Below are 20,212 nucleotides of genomic sequence, written 5' to 3' on the forward strand. Positions count from 1 at the left end.
TATTAAAGGCCCAAAAAAGTTATTTTTATCTGATACCGAAATATATTTCATTTATAAAACAATTGTAAATTATTTTAATAATACAAGTTTGTTTTTAATATTCTATCAATTTCTTATTTTCTTTTATATTTTGAATACAGGGAATATTTTTACTTCTTTTGCTTTTTATATTTAACATTTTCGGAAGTAATAAGATAAAATTCTATATATATTCGTATTTTCTAGAAATATATTAATGAATTGAATTAATATAACGTAGAAAAATAATTATATTGAACACTAATTCCAGCTTATCGTTCAAAATAATATTTCAGCTTTACAATTTTTCTACCATTTGATGAAAATTTTCATCTTAAGTAATCGTTCTATACGTCTGTAAAAATATCTATTTAAAACATATTCTTACATTTGCAAATGTATATTAAATTGTTGAATTAAAGTAGAATTAAATCATATAATAAGTAACTTGTATTAATTGTAATTATATTTTTTGTGAAGTATCAATAAAAATTTTCTGTTAGTTCCACATAGAAATAAATCATAAAGATGACAAGACTTAATTTATATAGCTTATATTTTTAATTTTTACAAATTTTTAACTTAAAATCATAAATTGTATTTTTTTAAGAAAATAGTATTTATTAAGTTTTTCTTTTAATTTAAATTGTATATACATTATTTTTATGTATTAGAACTTTCTGACTATAAGTTCCAACTGAAGTGATATGTAATCATCCAAAATATGATTAGAAAAATAATATTATTTAACGTATACGGTCAGATTGTTAAAGTCCAGACATGCTCGAAGTTTTTTTGCTTTTATTATTATTTTGTTAAAGAATCGTCAGTTGTCAAGCAGTCAGTCATCCATCATCAATAATAGTTTATATTGCAATATACGCCTGTGATTCTGTTAATGCTGACAAAATAAATATATTCATATATTTATAATTTATTATCTATATAACGATAAATTTTATTTAGTATATTTCTGGAATAGTTAAAATTTTAAAAAATATAAAATATTTTATATACATTTATAGATTCAATTTAAAAAATGGTTACTTAAAAAAAAATTAAATAGACAATATTATAAATATATGTAGTATATAGGTACACTGGGAAAAATATCTATAATCCAATATAAACGAATTAAATATTAATATATTAGAGAAAATTACATAAATTAATTAAAATTCTGTAAGTTCATATAAATAATAAAAAATATATTTAAATTAAAATAATAAAATTATTAATAAATATAATTAATTAATAAATTGATGTAAAATAAACTCAATTCAAAATTTTATTCTATTAATACGATAGAAAATTAAAAATAATAATTATATACTATTTTTATTTAATACTACAAAATAATAGTTCCAGATATTTATTAATTATTTTATTATTCTTATATTTAAATAATAATCTTTAAATATTATTTACACAAATAAATTTGTAGATTCGTTAGATAAATGTATTTGGTTTAAATTATAATCATTTGCGTGTCTCATGTCATCTCCTGGCCAAGCTCTTCCTGGACTACGATTACTTTCTACTGACTTTTGAACAGAATCAACTGCTAAACTGACCGTAGCCGTATCGCTTATTCCATTACTATGAATGCATCTTGAATTAGAAGATGATCTCATATTTTTCCGCATCTAAAATTATAATTCTATTATTTTATATAAAGTGATTTGAATGATAGTTTATATACAAAATTTTTTTTGAATGTAGGTTATGTATTGATTAAAATTTATATATTGCAAAATAATAAAATATTATTTAATTTTATAGATATTACTTGAATGTAAAGCGATTGATTTTTCTGACTTATATAAATAAATATCAGTTGTAGTAGTAGAGTGTGAATATTTGTTTCGTTTAAATAGCAAGTATTTAATGAATTCATCATTTCTTTTATTCTGTTGAAAAAAATAAAGGGCTGTTATTGCGGCAATATCTGCAGCTAATCATATTAAATGCAGGTTCATGCTTTTTATAGCGTGTCAATATTAAAGACAATGAAGCATCTTCTTTATAGTTTTACCTGCCTTTTCAATCATAAAGAGGAATTTTATAACTTTTACTTTTCTTATCTTCAAGTAACATTAGGATATTACTCTTGTTGTATTGTTATGGAACCTAACTGTTGCAATCATTTTTCTAAATTCTGATATATTTCACTTCATATTTGACTATTTCCTTATGTCTTGATATCTTATCTGTAGGTATTCCTGTCCTTCATACTTATATGCAACTGGTATTACAGTATTAATTCATAAAATGCATTATTTTAACATAAATATACAGCATTATTACATAAGCACTTTATTCTTCACATATTACTCGAGTTTGTTAACATACTTGTTTATTAATATAATTAACTGAGTTCGACTTTCTAATAATTCAATAATATTTCTTTAATTACGAAGCTAGAGACTATTATTTAATTTTATTTTTTCAATATAGAGCAGAATTTTTTAGATTATACTAATAGCAGCATTTATTTAGGTTCTTTGGATAGAGTTATTATCAATATCTTTATATTGTTTTTTATTATATTTTCATCAGTATTAGAACGTAAAAAATAATAGTTTTGATGTGAATTTTATAATTATAGCATCAGATCTTTTAGACATTGTTTTGTTTAGTGCCTACATGCCTATGTGCCTACATGTTTAGTCTATTAATGTATTGAATTACTTAATATATTATAATTCCAAAAATGTTATAATGTTAAAATTAAATTTTGACATTATTCATAATTTTTTCTAATATTTTAACACAATAGAACTGCCTTTATTTTATAGTTATTTTGCAATTAAAATTTTGTAAGATCTACTTATTTCGAAATTCATGGAAAAAGAAAGTAATCAAACTCATTGTCAATTGTTTTACATTTTATGGAGACTTAATCATGACATGACAAATAGTTTCTTCACTTATACATATACAATTATTTTCGCAGTCTCTAGCTACCCAACAAAATATGTCTTTTAAAAACAAGTTTATGCATTCAATAAACAAAAACTATATTAACTGAGTTCAGCAATATCAATTGAGACCAAAAAAGAATTTATTTTTAATCGCAACGAGGATTCTATCACAGATAGAATTGGTAAAGGAATCAAATAACATCTAAAATAACTGAATAGAATAATAAGAACGAATAATACGATTAAATGAAATGAAATTGGTAATTGAATTAAATAACATCTAAAATAACAAAATAGAATGATAAGAACGATGAATGCTCTACACCGTATTACTCTGTTTAATATGCTAGAGAATAAAATGCAGTAACAAAATATACATAATTTATATATTTTTTAGCTTGATGTTGTAGAGGATCTATAATCTTTTCTTACATGCAAATCGAAAATTGAAAAATTTACCGAATAATTTACTTGTGAAATATTTATTGAAATTTTTAATATAACTTTTAAAAAATATATGAACAAATATTGCACTTAAATTATTTATGTATTTTTTTAAAATTTAGTAAATTTATACAATCGTAAAATATTCTTATTATGATCAATAATTTATAAAAATTGCATTGACTATAATATTATAAATATCGATAAAACTGATATTCTTCTAAGATCCGTGATTTTAATTTAAAAATTAGATATGAAAGAGATTAAAATTATCCATTAAAGTTACTTGTACTTTCTTTTAGTTATATGTTTGAAATTTTAATGTATTTGCATCATGAATTTTATAATACATCCAAGTAAGTATTCACTATATCTATTTATATATAAAGATACAACTGTTTAAATTTGAAACTTTCTGAGCGATATTATTAAATTAATTATTAAATATTCTATTAAATTAAAAAATGTATCTGTATTCAATAAACCTAAATAAAATTATATCTTTTTTAATTTTCATTATTTTCGCAGACTAAAAATTTAACGTTGAATTTTTCAAGTTTTATTGAAAGAAAATGATTAGTACCAATTTTTAATAATCCATATTTAATTTAAGTATGTGATATTAACTTTTAACTATTTTCTGTTCTTTTCGTTATTTGTAAGTATAATTTTCACACTAATTATTTGTTTGATATTTATGTTGGTGGTAATTAGACTATAAATAAATGAAGTCTAATTGTTATATTTGCATTTTACTTCTATAAGTGCATAAATTTGTATCACATAATATGTTAGCATTCCTGAGCAAAAGTGAAACTCGTCTTTTGTCTAGCAATATTTCAGGTTAATGTTTGATTTATCATTAATTAGAATGTTTTCTTTAACAGAGTCTAATATATAATCAATGAACAATGAACAGTTATTGATCTATTAATTCTCTTTATAATACTTTGTTTCAGTTTTTATATGAAATGATTGTATTTTTCCATAAAAGTTTTGGGTACATAAAAATTAGCAAATAATATTACAGTAATAATAATAAACATAATCCATACGCATACTTGTGACTCTCGAGCGTATAAGTGTATATATATTATAATCTCAATAAATTTTAGGTGAATGCAAAGCACTATATCTTGCTTTTGTATTCAAGGAAGGTAATATTTACAATATAGCGATATATATATATATATATTTAATTAACTGTATATATAGAAATTGTTTATTTTCATAGGTATTATTGTCATTATTTAATACTAACTTATTTAATACGTATTAGAAATCTTACTTTTAATTACTGAAGCAAAAATTCTTTGTATTATATTTGGTAATTATATCTTTATAAATAATAATATATAGCAGTAATATTACCTCTACTGTTCCTCTCCATTTATCAGCAGCGTGTCTTGCTAATTCTATTTGTTTTTGTTTCCTAATTTGATGTTTCTTATAAGCCATTTCAATAATTATAAGCATAATACCACCGATTATTCCGGCTCCTACCAAAATAAATACTCCAGCCATATTTTTCAATCCTAAAGTATTAGGGGTTTTCTCAAATTGTTCACATTGTTGTAGGTTTCCTTGTAAAATCCAATAATTATCTAAACTTTCCATGAATCCACCTAATAAATAAAAAGATAATCATTAATAAATTATATGATTATTTGTCCTTTTTTATTTAAAACTTCATCAAATGTAATTAATTAATTAATTATATTTTTATAACATTTTTTTGTACATTTCTTTTATACATTTGAATATTTGAGATATTTGAATTTTTAAGTATAATTTTTTACAAACAGTATTTTATCATATTAAGACTGTGCATAATAAAAATTATATTTACAGTTCTGTTGAAAGAGCTGTCTAAAAATAGAGTACCGCGCGAAGAAGGTCAAGTATCTAAGATTAGGTGTGAGCTCCCGATGTTGATAGGAGGATTACAGGCTAGTGGACAAGATAGTACATGTATTCAATAAAAAGTAGTTTTGTTATTTAGTTTTGTTTTATTTATATAATTGCACTAGTTGATTATAATGAGTTTTCTTTTATGATTGAGCGCTTGCTTTTCTTGATTTGTATATGTTATTGCCACTAAGCGTTCACGTACGTCGGATGGAATAATACACACAGAAGAGCGAGATCGTAAATCCCCGCGCTTCTTTGAATATGAGCACGTGGCGATTGCTATAATTGCTTGTATTTGTGTTCTGCAGATAGCTTTACGTATCTGCAGATTGGCGCGTATGGCTTGATATAGTTATATATTAATTAGGAATAGAACGTTACCTCGTAGTTCTGCACGTTATGTTTAGCTATGTTTGTGTTGTTTCTTGAATTTGCCTCGAGCGGCTACTTGCAATTGATTGTCTATATTGTGCGAACTGATATTCGTAGTTATCGATTCCCTTTTTTACTTGTCTTGCACTGCTGCGAGTGTATGATTTGATTATCTAGCACTTATGTTGAATAGAATAATCTTGCGTGATTAGCTTGGACTTTCTGATTGTTTGACTGCGTTTAATTGACTTGTTCTTTTTCTGTTAGATAAGATAAGTGATTGTGCCTTGCCGGCGTCGGCTTTTTAAAGCCTTCTCTCGACCATGCGGTGGTCAGTGAGAATTCCCTCTCTTTTGGTCTCGCCAATCAGAGCTGTCTTGTCGATCATGGCGTCGCCAATGAGATTTCGTCTTATTAGTGTGTCCAATTAGAAATCTTTAGCTTATGGCATTTCTAATCAAGGCGCCTTTTGAGTTGTGGGGTCTCCCACCAGTGAGTCTTTTCAAGATGGAGGCTCCAATGAGAGCGGGACTTGCTCAACTCCCCTCCATGACGAGGAACTTGATGCCGCGCTTTTCCCTCTCCATCCCAGTATCGTCGCATACATTTCATGGAATCATGCGCGTTGCGATCGGACAGTGTTGTGAAGGTTAGGTGTAGCATTGTTTTTGAGTGGATCATCTGGCTTGTGTTTGTCAGACTAATTTTATAATTTGTTTACGCCAGATGTTTCGTCGCCAAATCTCGTCGCATTAGTTTTATTACGTGTTTTTGCTGGACACTTGGACCTTTGTTCCCGCCAGATGTGCTTATGAATTGTATTATCTTTAGATATTCGAAGTTTTGCTGAATTGTTTAGATTTAGTTAATCCGAGGCGCGTTTGAATGTTTATTCCTTGAGTAGTCGAGAGTTCGCTTTTTTCGGAACTCTTATCTTGAATTTTCCAGATGTTAAATGAGCTGGGAGTTTTCTTACATTCTCGAACAAGAGCATTTATCGTGATAATCGAATATTTTAGGTTCGATTGTTGACTAAGTGAAATAATATATTTTTTAATATTTTTTTTTAATTCATTATTATTATTATTGTATTCTTAAGATAATTTTGTCTAACAAAAAATTTGATATCTATTGTTCTTTATAATTTTTTAGCTTCTAGTGAATACTAATAAAAAAACATTACAAATTATACATGATAAGTATAATAAGTTAATTTTATGTAATATTCATAATTTTATTTAGAATTTTCTTAGATATTTCTTTTATTAAATCAAAATAATAGATCTTAAAATTCGCATGGCAATCATTTTCATGACATCAATCATGCTGCTCAGGATTGAACTACCCAGCAATGAAAATTTATTGCTTTATTTAATATGATTCCATTACATTTATATTTATTATTAATGCGTAATATTTGAAGTATTCGCTATGAAAATTCTCGATGAAATTTAAGCCTTATGTTGTATCCGCATAGCAACAAAGAAAGATTCTCGAATTTACTAAAGCTTAATTTTCGACAATTTGACAGAATTTCCAAGAATTCTACGTGATCTAAGTGTACGAAATCATATATAAAGAGCGACAGACGATGAAGCAAATTAGTCTTGTTCAGTAAGTCAAAGTGAAATAGTACAAGTCACAACAGTTAAAAGTTCTACACGTCTGTCTACGGGAATCCGAGCAAGGTATACTTATTTGTTTACAATATTTATTATCTATTGCTGGCTAGCTATCGGTGCCCCGACATAGACTGGCATTTCCAGCACCTTTTTTAAACTACATGTAAGTTTCGCGGCCCACGTCTACACTATTGGTTAGACCCACTCAACTTAATTCTTATCAGACCGCTAAGGATGGCGCCGATACTGACTAGTGATCCCCGCCAAATTATCATTACACTCGTGGCCCACACCTACACTATCGATTAGGCCCTTGCAACTTGATTCTTATCAGACCGCTAAAGAGGGTGCCGATACTGACTGGTGTTCCCCGCCAAATCATTAATGTGGCACTGCGATTATTTTATCGGTCACATCGCAACGAGTTGGTTCTGATCAAACCACAAAAGAGGGCGTCGACAATCCGTAATAGTCCCAACTACCTTCACGAGCCGAATCTTGCTTAGTAAAATCTATCGCTGATTCACACGCCTAAGCAGTCGCGAGCTGGACAACGCTCAGTACAATTCTAGCGCCGACTCAGGTGACTAGGCATTCATGAGCGGAACAATGCGCCACTAATTTGATCGCCGATTCAATCAACTAGGCATTGGCTAGCCGAACAACGAGCCGCTAATTTATCACCAAATCGAACGTCAAGCTTTCGCGAGCCGAACAACGCGCTGCTAATTTCTCAGCGAACATCAAGTATTCGCGGGCTAAACAACGCGCCGTAAAATTGATTGCCATCAAGAAAGTTGCAAGCCCAACAGGGCTCTCCGAAAAGCCATGGTCGAATGTATTGTTTAATAATTCTTGAACTGAAGAGACTCCTTTAATTTAGGAACTAAATGTACCCAGTACTCCCAATTTACCTTCTCAGACTTGCATTCCCAGATGACGTTCCAACTTAATGGACAACTGCCTAATTACTGCAAATTCAACAATTCTCAATAGAATCAGTAACATAAACATCACTGTAACAACTACTTTAATAAAGGTCATTAAAACCAATTGTGTTTAATTTGAATTAATGAATTAACCTCTCGCACCCCCCCCCCACCATCGCCATTAAACCGGTAGTACGGTCTAACCCATCCACCGTGATCTGTGATCATACTGGTGGCTGGAATTCCAAACATTTGATGACCTTCCAAATACTTCGCGAGTCTTGCGATACTGTCTCCTATAAGGATCGCTGATGAGAGCGCCCATGGTCTCACGACTCTTGCGATTATCTCCCTACTAATAATTGCCGAAAAAGAGCGCCCATGGATTCACGACTCTCGCGATTCTTGCCACACGAATAATCGCCGATAAAATCGCCCATGGATTCGCGACTCTTACGATTCTCTCCCCCATTAAAAACAATAACGCGTGCCCAGTACAACCAGCACAGTCTTTGCCTTGCACTCCCGGACGACGTTCTACAGTTTATGGTCAACTGTTAAAACACGACGGGCTCAACAATTCTCATAACGATCGGTAACAACAACTACCAATGTAACATAACCTTAAATAAAGGTCACTAAAATCAATTGTGTTTACACTGAATTGATGCATTAACGCCCCCCCCCCACTAAACCGGTGGTACAGTTTTATCCAACAACCTTGATCTTCGGACTATTCTGGTGGCTGGAATTCCAAACACATGCAAATTTAGTTTTTTTCTAGATTCTTCATAATTTATTTTATATTTTATTTACTTTTATTTAAATAAATTATGTTGCAGAACACTTTACAATTTAACAAAAACTTTTGTTCTATTTCTATATTCATAGTCTTTAGCAATTCGTAAAATTAAATAATGTATATTACACTTCTAAGAACTTTTAGTTAATATGAATACTTTTTTTTACCGGATAGAAATAGAATTTTTTTAATGTAAATATTAACAACAAAAATTATCTTTGAAGTTTTCAGTTACAAAAATATTAGTTATAGAACAGGTATATGTATTTTTTAAATATTTTTAATAAAGTTTCTAAAATTTTGATTATTCGACATAATTTAATCAAATTTCTTAAATTAATGATCATATTTTCTTAGTCAACCTTTTCAAATATTTTTTCAAGAAAGTATTAACAAATTTCTTAACTATTATCAAAAATATACTTATTTGTTTTCTATTTATAACTTCTTAAAAATAAAAAACAAATTTAACATTGAAAATATAACTTAATCTTAAAAATTCAATTTCTATATACAAATTTTCATTTCAGCCTGTTATCTAATGTTAAATTTAATCTTGTAGTTAATAAATATTATATTATATTTATAAACTCCATATAATGATACCGACGTGACTGCAATTCATATTTTGGATAACAATACCAAAATAGAATATATTTATATGTAGTTGAATTAATTAATTGATATATGATAATTTGGATTGAATTTTAGAATATAATAAAATTGATTTAATATAGAATACAATAAATTTATAAATTATATTTTTTATTTATAATCTATGTTTTAGTTAAATGACGAATAAAATGTATAAAAGTACATAAAAGCTAAATGTATTCTAAAAAGATGACATTAGCATAACTAGCACAGATGGACTACCTCTTCAGATACCCTTTCAAGTTTTATTGAAAACTCTCTAGGGATATTAAATTGCGTAGGATAACTAAATCTGCATTTGATTTACACAATACGAAGTATTAACTAAAATTATATATAATACTGGATATATAATATTTAGATAGTAAGTTAAAAGTTCTAAGTATTTCATATTATAAACAACAGTTCATAATCAAAACTAACTTAAATCAAATATTTAAAATTGAAAATATCGAAGAAACAATGAAATCAGAGTGTTCGAAAGTTTGGTTTCTGACTCGAACTGCCAAGTTCAATAGTTCAATTTATTTGTCTCTTGCCTTAGCGATGCTTAGAAAAGGATACACGTGGAAGGGCTGTAAGTATGTATAGTGTGTAACTTCGTTTAGGACATCGTTTATTTAGTTGTATTTACAATTAAATTATTGTTGTTCTATATCCATTTTTGTGGGAGAGAAGAAATTATTCTATCACAAGGATGTAGTTGCTCCTTGGTGATGGTGGCGATGTCGTTGACAATGTTATGGGGATCATCAATGGATTTTGTATATTCCCTGAAGGGGAATATGGCTTGTTGAGATCTATGCTAACGTTGTAAAGGTCAACAAGAAGAGTATACCATACTCATAAGGTGAGCATGGGAATGTGATAGTGGTAGTTAGCAGCGATTAGCAAAGAGAACCGACCATGCTCATAAGGGGAGTATGGGAATGTCTGTGTGGTAGTTATTCCTAATAAAGACCAGAATGATATACCTTCGAGTGTAGAAGGGTCAGGTACTATGCTTTGTGTAATCGACTATTTTCTAGAACGGCAGTCAGCCCGTGACTAGTTGTTGACCGTGCGCACTGGAGAATTGAACTAGCGTTCCTTGGAATGGCTGCACCGAGAGAGGATGTGTTGCGTGACTTTCTCTTTGTTATAGACTCCGTGTGATGGTGTGGCTAGGGCGTAGATGACTGGCTAGGACGAGTGACTGATTGTGAGGAATAACTGATACTGCACACTTAATGACTACTGACACTATGTACTGATTGACTGCTTTATGTTAACTACCTGGAGTATTCACACGTGCTTCCTTAAGTATCAGCGCGGCAACTAACACTCGAAACAAGACTTAGATGTTGCTATGTGAAGGCTAAGCAGCCTTGTATAACATACGAGAATTCTAAGCTTTTGACTAGTCGGGAATTCGACATGCGAAAATGTAAACTTACCAAGAACCGAAGGCCTCGAATGAATGCTCCAATTCCGAACACAGAGTAATTGAATTTATGAGTTTATAAAACAGAATTGAAAGTAATTTAATCTGCTTTAAATCTGCCTTAGCGTTTAAAATGATCTTAATCTTTTTTGCAAAAATAAAAATTTTCAAAAATTCAAACGAAGTAATAGTTATTTGTCCATTTTTTAATCTGTTGCTTTTCTATTCTTATCGTAATAAGTAAATGGGGATTTCAAATTTTTAATTAGTTTGTTTTTAAATTCATATTATCACACAATGATTGTATTATTTAAAAAAAAATTTTTTTATTAATAACAATGCAAGAAATAGATATTCTAAAAAACTTTTTATTTATTATTATATGTGATTACAAAATGTTCTGTGACTGTTTTGCATTTTTTTGGACATCCAGCATTCTATGAATCATTTCTATCGTTTTTATGTTATATTATTATGTGTTATTTATGTTATAACTGTATTACTGTTATAGCACAGACTTTATTGCCATTCGATTATAATCGAAAATTTTCTCAAAAAATTTCTTTTTTATATCCCTCAATATTATAATATAAAATAAAACACAAGAAATAATTTCTTGAAATGGTATTTTCATTTGTTTTCAAAGAAACTCTTTTTGCGGGTAAAAACTGTGTAATATAATATATCTGATTTATTGTTCTTGTACTCTTCGACATATTTAAAACTGTTTTAATTGTTAATATTGTGATGATTTATATTATGAGACGTCTATGTTCTACGTACGTCAATTATTTATTAATCGTTGATCTTCTGTCTAGTTCAAAATGCCTAGTTTAAAGTTCGCCTTATTACGCCAATACCGTTTTCACATTAATAATTAGTACCTGGCTGTTTATAACTTAATATTGTAACTAGTTAAATTGCATCCGTATTTAGTTAGTTGTGCGAATTTAGTCTGTATTAAGAAAGTACTATTACCAACTTTGTCGTTTATCAACAAAATTATTTATGCCTCAGTATCAAAATGATTTAAAAATTCTTTTTCTAGTTTTAGTGCATATTTATTATTTAGTTATGTATACAGACTATATATATGTGTATAGCTTAAAGTTTTACAGCGAAGACGCGGTATCTCCGTATTTAAGTCAACAGCAATTAAATAAACGTTCTTGTAGCGTATATAATATTTTAATTTCAATAAAAATTAATTTATTAATGAAAATTTTTTATATTTTGGTATCTGAAATATTAAATAAAATATATGATTTTATAAAATTCAATAAAATGTAATGGCTCTCAGTTAAATTATCGCAAAATTGGATGGATTAGTTTCACGCGAAGTCAAGACCGTTTAACAGTAGCTATTTAGAATATTTAAAATTAAATCATACGATTATTTATCAGTTTATACATGTGTACATGACGTATATTTAGTATCGCTATTAAAAATTATTCATATTATATTAGTTATTTCAATACTGAAAATAAAAGAACGGTTATACTTATATCTACCGGTAGTTAGTACGAAATATAAAAGTAGAACAACTTTTAATATGGCTGTATGTTAATTTGTGCACTATCAATGATAAGATTAAGTGATGTAATTACTAGAATTATATAAAATATATATTGCATTTATTGAATTAACTGTGATATCAACTCTCAAATACTATTTTAAATGATAGGATTCTTTTTTAAATTACATTGCATGATGATGGCTATGTTAAAGTTTTTTTAAGTATTCTTTTTAGCTGGTAGTTCATTCGAACGAACCTTTTACATCCATACTGTTGTTAACAATCAGAGTAATAGGTGTAGCCGTTTAAATCGAATAACTTGTAAATACATTATATATTAAAATTAAATTTTTAATTTTAAAATAATTAATATTTCCATTTTTTATAATAAAAAACTTGAAATAATTTTTAATAATTTAATATTTTAATTAATAGCAGCAGATTAAAAAAGTTAAACGTACCTAATTAAGACACTCGTTATTAAGTTATATAATTAAAAACAACGTTAATTATTTTAATTACTGTTATAGTTTTAATTCGCAACAATTTTTAATAGATATTTTTAATCTATAATACAATTTATATATACTTTCATGAAAATCCAACACGGCCAACGTGACTGCATCTGCCCACGGAGATCGCTTCTGCATTCCAATTCCATAACCTGACCTACCAAAAAGTTCACCAGCTGTTACTAATTCACAATCTTGAGCTGCTTCAAATTCTAATCTGGAACTGTCCCATATGAAAGCCATTAATTTTCTGAAAACAATTTTTTAATACATTTTATTTTTTTAATAAATAATTTATTAATTATTGTTTCATTAATTCTTTAATATTAAGAGAATATATATACAAAAAAATAAATTCCTTAATTTTGATTATTGAAGCATTGGCAATAAGTGTTGGTTAAAAAATATTAAATTATTTATTAGGAACGTCATTCTGATATTTACGATATAGAATAAAATATTTTTTTTTCATCTGTCTAATATATCATTAGAGGCAGTTTAATATTAATAATTAGTAAAATCAGAAAACTAAAAGAAGTTTATTTGCATTGAATTTCATAATGAATTGAATAGAATAATAACCAAATACAGTATACATGAAATTGTTAATTATCATATATACATTTTTATCTAGTAGACAAAATTTTAAGATATATGAATATTAAAGAGCTTATAAGTCACTTAATGATAGCATTTTGTTAGTTTTTTTCATGATAACAGAAAAATAATTAAAGGTTGTGAATATAAATAATTGAATGTAATAAAAAAGTAATTTATAACAATAAATTTCAACCTATAATAGTAAATCATAGATAAAAAATTTGTAGAAACAAAAATAGAAAGATTAAAATTTAAGAAGTAACCAATAAAATTATGTGTACACAATGTATTCGACGTTCCGGCTTGTTTTACCAAGACCGGTTCGAAAATTGATGCCGTTGACAACTCGGAGACAACGGGTGTAGTATGATAGCGATGAAAGGTCACATGTGGAAGGGATATCATAATAATACAATATAAATATGGCTGATGTATGCTGCTTATTCTGTTATTTATTTGACGACAAGGTTTGTATAGTATTACTATTATTAATTATTGAAATAACTCTTGGGGTGGATTAATGTGTTTGCAGTGGTAAACGTATACTCATCTACGCAGCGTGATGGTTTGAATATGAGCACAAAATAGCGCGAAGTTTGATTCGTCGACACTCGCGCTATTTGGATGAGCACGTGCGTAATTGAGGTTATAGTTGTTATGTAGCGCGACACATGTAACTGTTGTTACTTCATAGATATGCTCGTATCGTAGCAAGCATACCTTGTCCTGATATTGGCGTACTGCAATAAATTAAGATGGAAGTAAGAGTTTGAAGGGCTTTTACCTCATGAAGGATACTGCTACTTGTTGTGTCTTCTGCGAGAGTTGAAGGGCACGCTGTGGATTCATAAGCGTCAGAATTTGAACTAAGGTGAGGGTAAGGCCGGCAAGTCTCGCATCAGTTGATTGGAATTATTCCGCACTGTCTCTCTGGTGAGAGCCTTTTCTTCTTTGGTTCTGCTTGTCGATGACGTATTCTGAATCTTAAGTTTTAGTTGATTATTCAAGCGGTGATACTACTTACGAAGACTAATTGTCGACTTGTCTTCGGACTCCAATAGGTGGATATGTCTTCGATCCTTTTGAACTTGTAACGACTGTTTCTTGAATTGCGTTAATGGACTTACGGGCATATGTTGTCGTTCTTCTAGAACGTGTAACGACTGTTGCCTTGAACTGCGTTAATGGACTTCCACTTGACACTTATTTGAATAAGGACTTTATCGAGAGTGTTTGAATATTGAAAAATGCGCCCCTTAAATACATTTGCTGACCATGAACTTCACTTGAACCCCTTCCCTTATTTTTCGTCCAATCAGAGACTCCTCCCTTACAGTTGAGAGCAGCGCCTCTTGTGGCTTCTTAGTTAATTAAGGGCGTAGTCGTCTCTTCGTCTGCATGACAAGAAGAGCTCTCGTTTCCGCTAACGCATCTGGCGACAGCATGACAACTTGTTGACAGCGGGAAGGTGGTGGGGCCCGCTAGTACATATTGCTTGAACTAGTTACCGAACGGAGCGAATGAATATGAATATGAAGTTATTTTATTATATACGTCCTTCAAATAATGATACATTTAATAAATGAAATGACGTATCATAATTTAATTTCTAAATATCAACCAAGCACAGATAAGTCTTGGACAGTATATATTTAATTCTTTCAGTATGTATTAGATAATTTTTATGACATCACTTGCATTAAATTTAGAGTATCTATAGGTTAAATTGTCAGAAAAAGTAAATACCTACCGAAGATATTAATATCACGCCCATATGAGCCGACACCATCTAATTTGATTACAATAAAATAACTATATATAATTTGTATTATTCTGTATATGAAATTCCTTGGGAAATGATTTTATTAAAAATAATAAATAGTATTGAATTGGTGGAAAATATTAGAGCAGTAACAATAATCCTATGTAATCGATTGATGAAAAAGTACTTGCAATGAAGATTTCATTTTCTTTTTAATGATTTTATTTTGTTTTTATTGAAAAGCACTTATTTATTCCAACATTTTATTTGTAAGCAACGTTCAACTATGTATATCTATATTTTTCCAAATATTACTCTCTGCTACCATAATAAATTGATAAATATTATAATTATCAAAAGATTTGGCCAGTTAAATCACAAATATGAAATTACTAATCAAAAACAAATAATTAATATTGTTAAAGTAATTATTTTACACACTGATGTAAATTGATTTTTAATATTTTTATTATCTTGTTATCCATTATTTTTGAAAAAAATTTGATGTATATCATATCGAACACAATATTTACTTATATATAGGATTTTATTAATGAATGGTAGAGTATTATATAATCGTTAAAAAATTTATTTAGAAAAAATTTTGGTTCGCTGCAAAAATATTTTTTTATTATTAAGTTGATTTGAAATTTGGTTATTTCATTTGATAATATTCAAAAAATATATATATAAAAGATTTTCATTACAAGTGCTCAAGTAACCAAATAGATAAAATGGCCAGTTTTATGTAAATTTACAGTAATTTTCCGTGGTACTATAACATTCAAGTATTTAAATTTGCTAGATAATTTTAATAATTTGATGATTAATATTGTGATATAAAATATCTCATTATCCATTACGAATTTAAAAACATTAATAAACAAAATTTAAATTTAAAGTTGCTCATCAGTTTTAATATAAATTATAATATATCATAAATATAATCAATTAATAAATTTCGCTTATTTGTTATCTACTAATATTAAAGTAAAAATATTTAAATATTTTGACACTTTTCGATCCAAAACTGTTATATAACTTTTTTTTTTTAATTTAAATAATGTACTGTTTCTTTATATGTAAAAGTAAAAAATGTAATATATATTAATTTTATCTTTTGCTATAAAAATTATAATTTGAACATCTAAATAAAATATGAAATTATAATAAAATTTTCAAAAATATTTGAAATTACATTTTTAACTTACCCTATTTTAACATCTCGAATAGCTTCTTCCGCAGTATTATAATTATTTGCTTCCATTGTTCGATACATATTTGATAATTCTACTTGTCTTCGAAAATACATATCTACAGCAGATCCTCTTACGGTAGCACACGTTAGATTTTCCATTGTATTTCTTAACTATGTGTATAAATATTAAAATAAATAAAGAATTTGTGAAATCTCATATAATTTCAATTAAATTGAATTATAGTAAAAATTAATTTTTTTAATAGTAGAAATTGTACATCTACCATTCAATCCCTTCTATTGCACATGATTAACAAATTCATTGACTTTACTGGAAATTCATAAAGTAGCCTAGATTGTTCTTATATTTATACCGAAAATTAATAAACTATTTTATCATTTATCTCAATTTATTTTTAACTAGTTAATTCATCTGTTAATTATATATAATAAATTGTTTAGAATTAGACTAAGACCAGCAGTAGCCTGGTGGGAGAAAAAGTGCGAGCAAGTGGAAAAGGTAGAGCATTAATTCAATATTTAACACATCTGCTTTTCGTGCTGTTTATTGCGTTTTACTTTACAAACTATACTATAATGATTCTATGTTAGTGTTGAGAATCGTTGTAGCGATTGGTGTTATCATGCATTACATGTAGAAATAGGAGATCGTAAATCTCCAGATTCTCTTGACGTAGTACGCTTGGTGGTAAATTATTACACTGAGAAGTAAGAGGTCGTAAATCTCTTGACACTTCTTTATATAGTGCTCGTTGGCACTGGATCCTTGAAATCAATTCTGGTCAGTAATAGGTGGCTATGGCCTCTAGCATTGGAAGTACCCGTTGGCAAAGGATTCTTGAAGTCTACTCAGAGAAACGTGGCTATGGCACCTTGAGCTGCTATGTGGTGGCACGAAGCATTTAACTGCCGACTCTGTCGAGGAAACTTCTTTCTTCTTTCTTCTTGACGACTCCAACTGGAGTTAGTGAGTGAATAAGGTCTTCTCCAATCGGAGTCTTCTGGCGGCAGCATCTCTACTTAGAGCGCCTTTGGAGCGCCTCGGCTGCAGCATCTCTAGTTGGAACGCCTCAAGCAGCTGCGTCTTTACTTAGAGAGAGTAGTTTTCTCGTGGCTTTCCCGCCAAGAGAAACCCCTGACTCAAGCGCCCTTGCTTGGCTTATCCAAGTGACAATATGGCTAGACTTGACAACAGTGGATGCGATTGTGTACCGTTAGATTTTTAATTTTTGGTGTAACAACTATTTTCAGATGTCTAATGAGTTGGGTTTTCCAGAAACCTAATGACTTGTTTTCTCGAAATTTCGAACATAAATCATTGTGTTACTTTTTGATAAATAAAATCTATATTTAATATGGCCTATGATTTTTTTAGTTTCATATAGCTGATGTACTATAGTAAAGACTTTTTTCTATAAATTCTATAAACTTCTTATAGAAAATTTGTGGGCATTATAAAGAATTTAACTCTCACTTTGTTTCATCATATTTTTAACACATTAGATTTATAATACTAGATGATTATTACGATATAAAGTGCATTGCAGATTAATAAGCGTACAAATTTTCTATACTTAATCATTAAAGTTAATAATAGATTTGAGCAATTTTATTTTACTTTTTATTTGCATAGCTTTTTATGTTCATTACAGAAATTAATAGCTGTAAATTTTTGTTAATATATTCTGTAAGCTAAAAAAAGTATTATAGATATTTATAGTATTCAATGGGCTCGCCGTATATAGTTTTTATATAGATGTTATAAAAAATGGTTATATAGGCTTGTTCGGAATTGATGCAGTCCCATGAATTTCAAACAAAAGAACGGTCATACGCGCGGTCCGGCGTACCGCATGTGCGCCTAGACTGACCGCGCGTGCAGCAAGGCTGACCATCACGTGCGCCCAGGCTGATCCGCACGTGCGGACTGAGGCGGGGACTCGAGCAAAATGTTTACAAACAAAACTCGGCAAGTCCGAGCAAGTTTACGATTTGAAATATAATTTACTACCAGCACTCACAAACAAGGGACGCCTTCGAAACTTCTAGAAACTTCGTTTTCTCATACCAAAGGAAAATTTCTGGAAGGGACGCGCATCGACACTGTTGCCGGCGCTGAAGACGCCGCATGCACATTTAAACGCAACGCGCCATGAGGCGACGCTCATTCGTAAAATCACTTTGCTCTCACTCAAGCGTAACTGCCGGTCAGTGCATAGTATACTGTAAAGACGCCGCGTGGCCATATTTTGTGCATAGTATACTGTAAAGACGCCGCGTGGCCATATTTTCGGCAGCATAGTAAAGAGTACCCGCGTGCATAGAAAAGGTAATCGGCAGTTTTAATTAGTGATTACAGTGAATCCAATGGAATAGTAATCAAGGGGGACATTAACTACACAGCATCTAATACACCCAGTCTGCAGTTCACCAGGTACACCCTTTTATTAATAAAATAAACAAGTCACATCTCACGCTATAGTCGATCGGGCACACTTAAACTAATCCTCGACATCGTACAGGCCCGCTAGCATACTTACAGGGCACACTTACGCTCTCTCGAACTAACGCTCGACATCGTACAGGCCCTGAACAGCTGACTCAAGAATCACTGTGGTTCACGCACATTGGTCACAAAAGAACAACACAGATCGACTAATAGACTATAAATACACATTGTTAAATCCTTCACGAATTATAAATCTTACCATGAATTGTTTTTACCTGTGACTAGATTCTTCTGCTGTCCCCTTACATAATTAAAGACACAATTGATTACATAATAAATTCCATTAAACATCTGACACCACATCGAGTATAACTATTCATCCATCAAGCATACTTGATTCTACACCATCATCCCATGCTACCTCACAAGCATGATTGACTGACGACATCAGCTGACATTGACAACATCAGCATAACCTCAAAGCAACACAGTTATATTCATAGAAACCTTCATAGTATAAGAATTACAAGAACACATCATTAGATAATCCAACAGAATTATTTATCTCTACACAATAGTGCAATATTATTATAATTGTTTTATAATCATTAACCTTGTTTTAATAAATATATTATATTTTTCAGCCTTATCTGTTATTGTTTTCCTTTAAAATTATCCTGCCGAGAGACTAATCCACTGAACTATTGAATTGGCAGTTCGAGTCATAAACTAACCCTTTAAAATCGAACAAGGCTTGTTCGAGAATGAAAAGAAAATCTCTCGAATTATATTTACTAGAAAAACTTTCAACAGCTGATAAAAGAGAATTATCGAATGGATACAATAAACTAAGAAAGTCTTGCGAAGGTTGCATGAGACTCGAAAAGGTTTGTACATCTGTGAACTCGTAAACAGCCATTTATGGCCTTTTGACCTGCAGACGTAGTAATTGTATTGAATGCAATAAACGGCCGTTGCGAGTTCACATCAAAACCCGACTAGATTGTTTTATATGAGTATATTTTGAGGATTAATATATTTTTAAACCATTGAA

The 20,212-nt window shown here is 29.4% G+C and overlaps 1 protein-coding gene across 1 annotated transcript in view; it reads right to left on the bottom strand.

Moving 5' to 3' along the window:
* Nucleotides 1–688: 688 nt before the first annotated feature.
* Nmdar1 (glutamate ionotropic receptor NMDA type subunit 1) overlaps nt 689–20,212 on the bottom strand; it is a 59,963-nt gene continuing 40,439 nt past the window's right edge. Inside the window, exons 12-16 of the mRNA XM_011498243.1 lie at nt 16,702–16,859; nt 13,206–13,378; nt 4,758–5,011; nt 1,506–1,664; nt 689–715 (exon numbers count right to left, since the gene is read on the bottom strand). Of these exons, the coding sequence (XP_011496545.1) occupies nt 689–715; nt 1,506–1,664; nt 4,758–5,011; nt 13,206–13,378; nt 16,702–16,859 (771 nt within the window). The remainder of the gene's footprint in view (nt 716–1,505; nt 1,665–4,757; nt 5,012–13,205; nt 13,379–16,701; nt 16,860–20,212) is intronic.

The sequence above is a fragment of the Ceratosolen solmsi genome, unplaced genomic scaffold (genome assembly GCF_000503995.2).
Source record: "Ceratosolen solmsi marchali unplaced genomic scaffold, CerSol_1.0 scaffold14, whole genome shotgun sequence".
In the NCBI taxonomy this organism is placed as follows: Eukaryota; Metazoa; Arthropoda; class Insecta; order Hymenoptera; family Agaonidae; genus Ceratosolen; species Ceratosolen solmsi.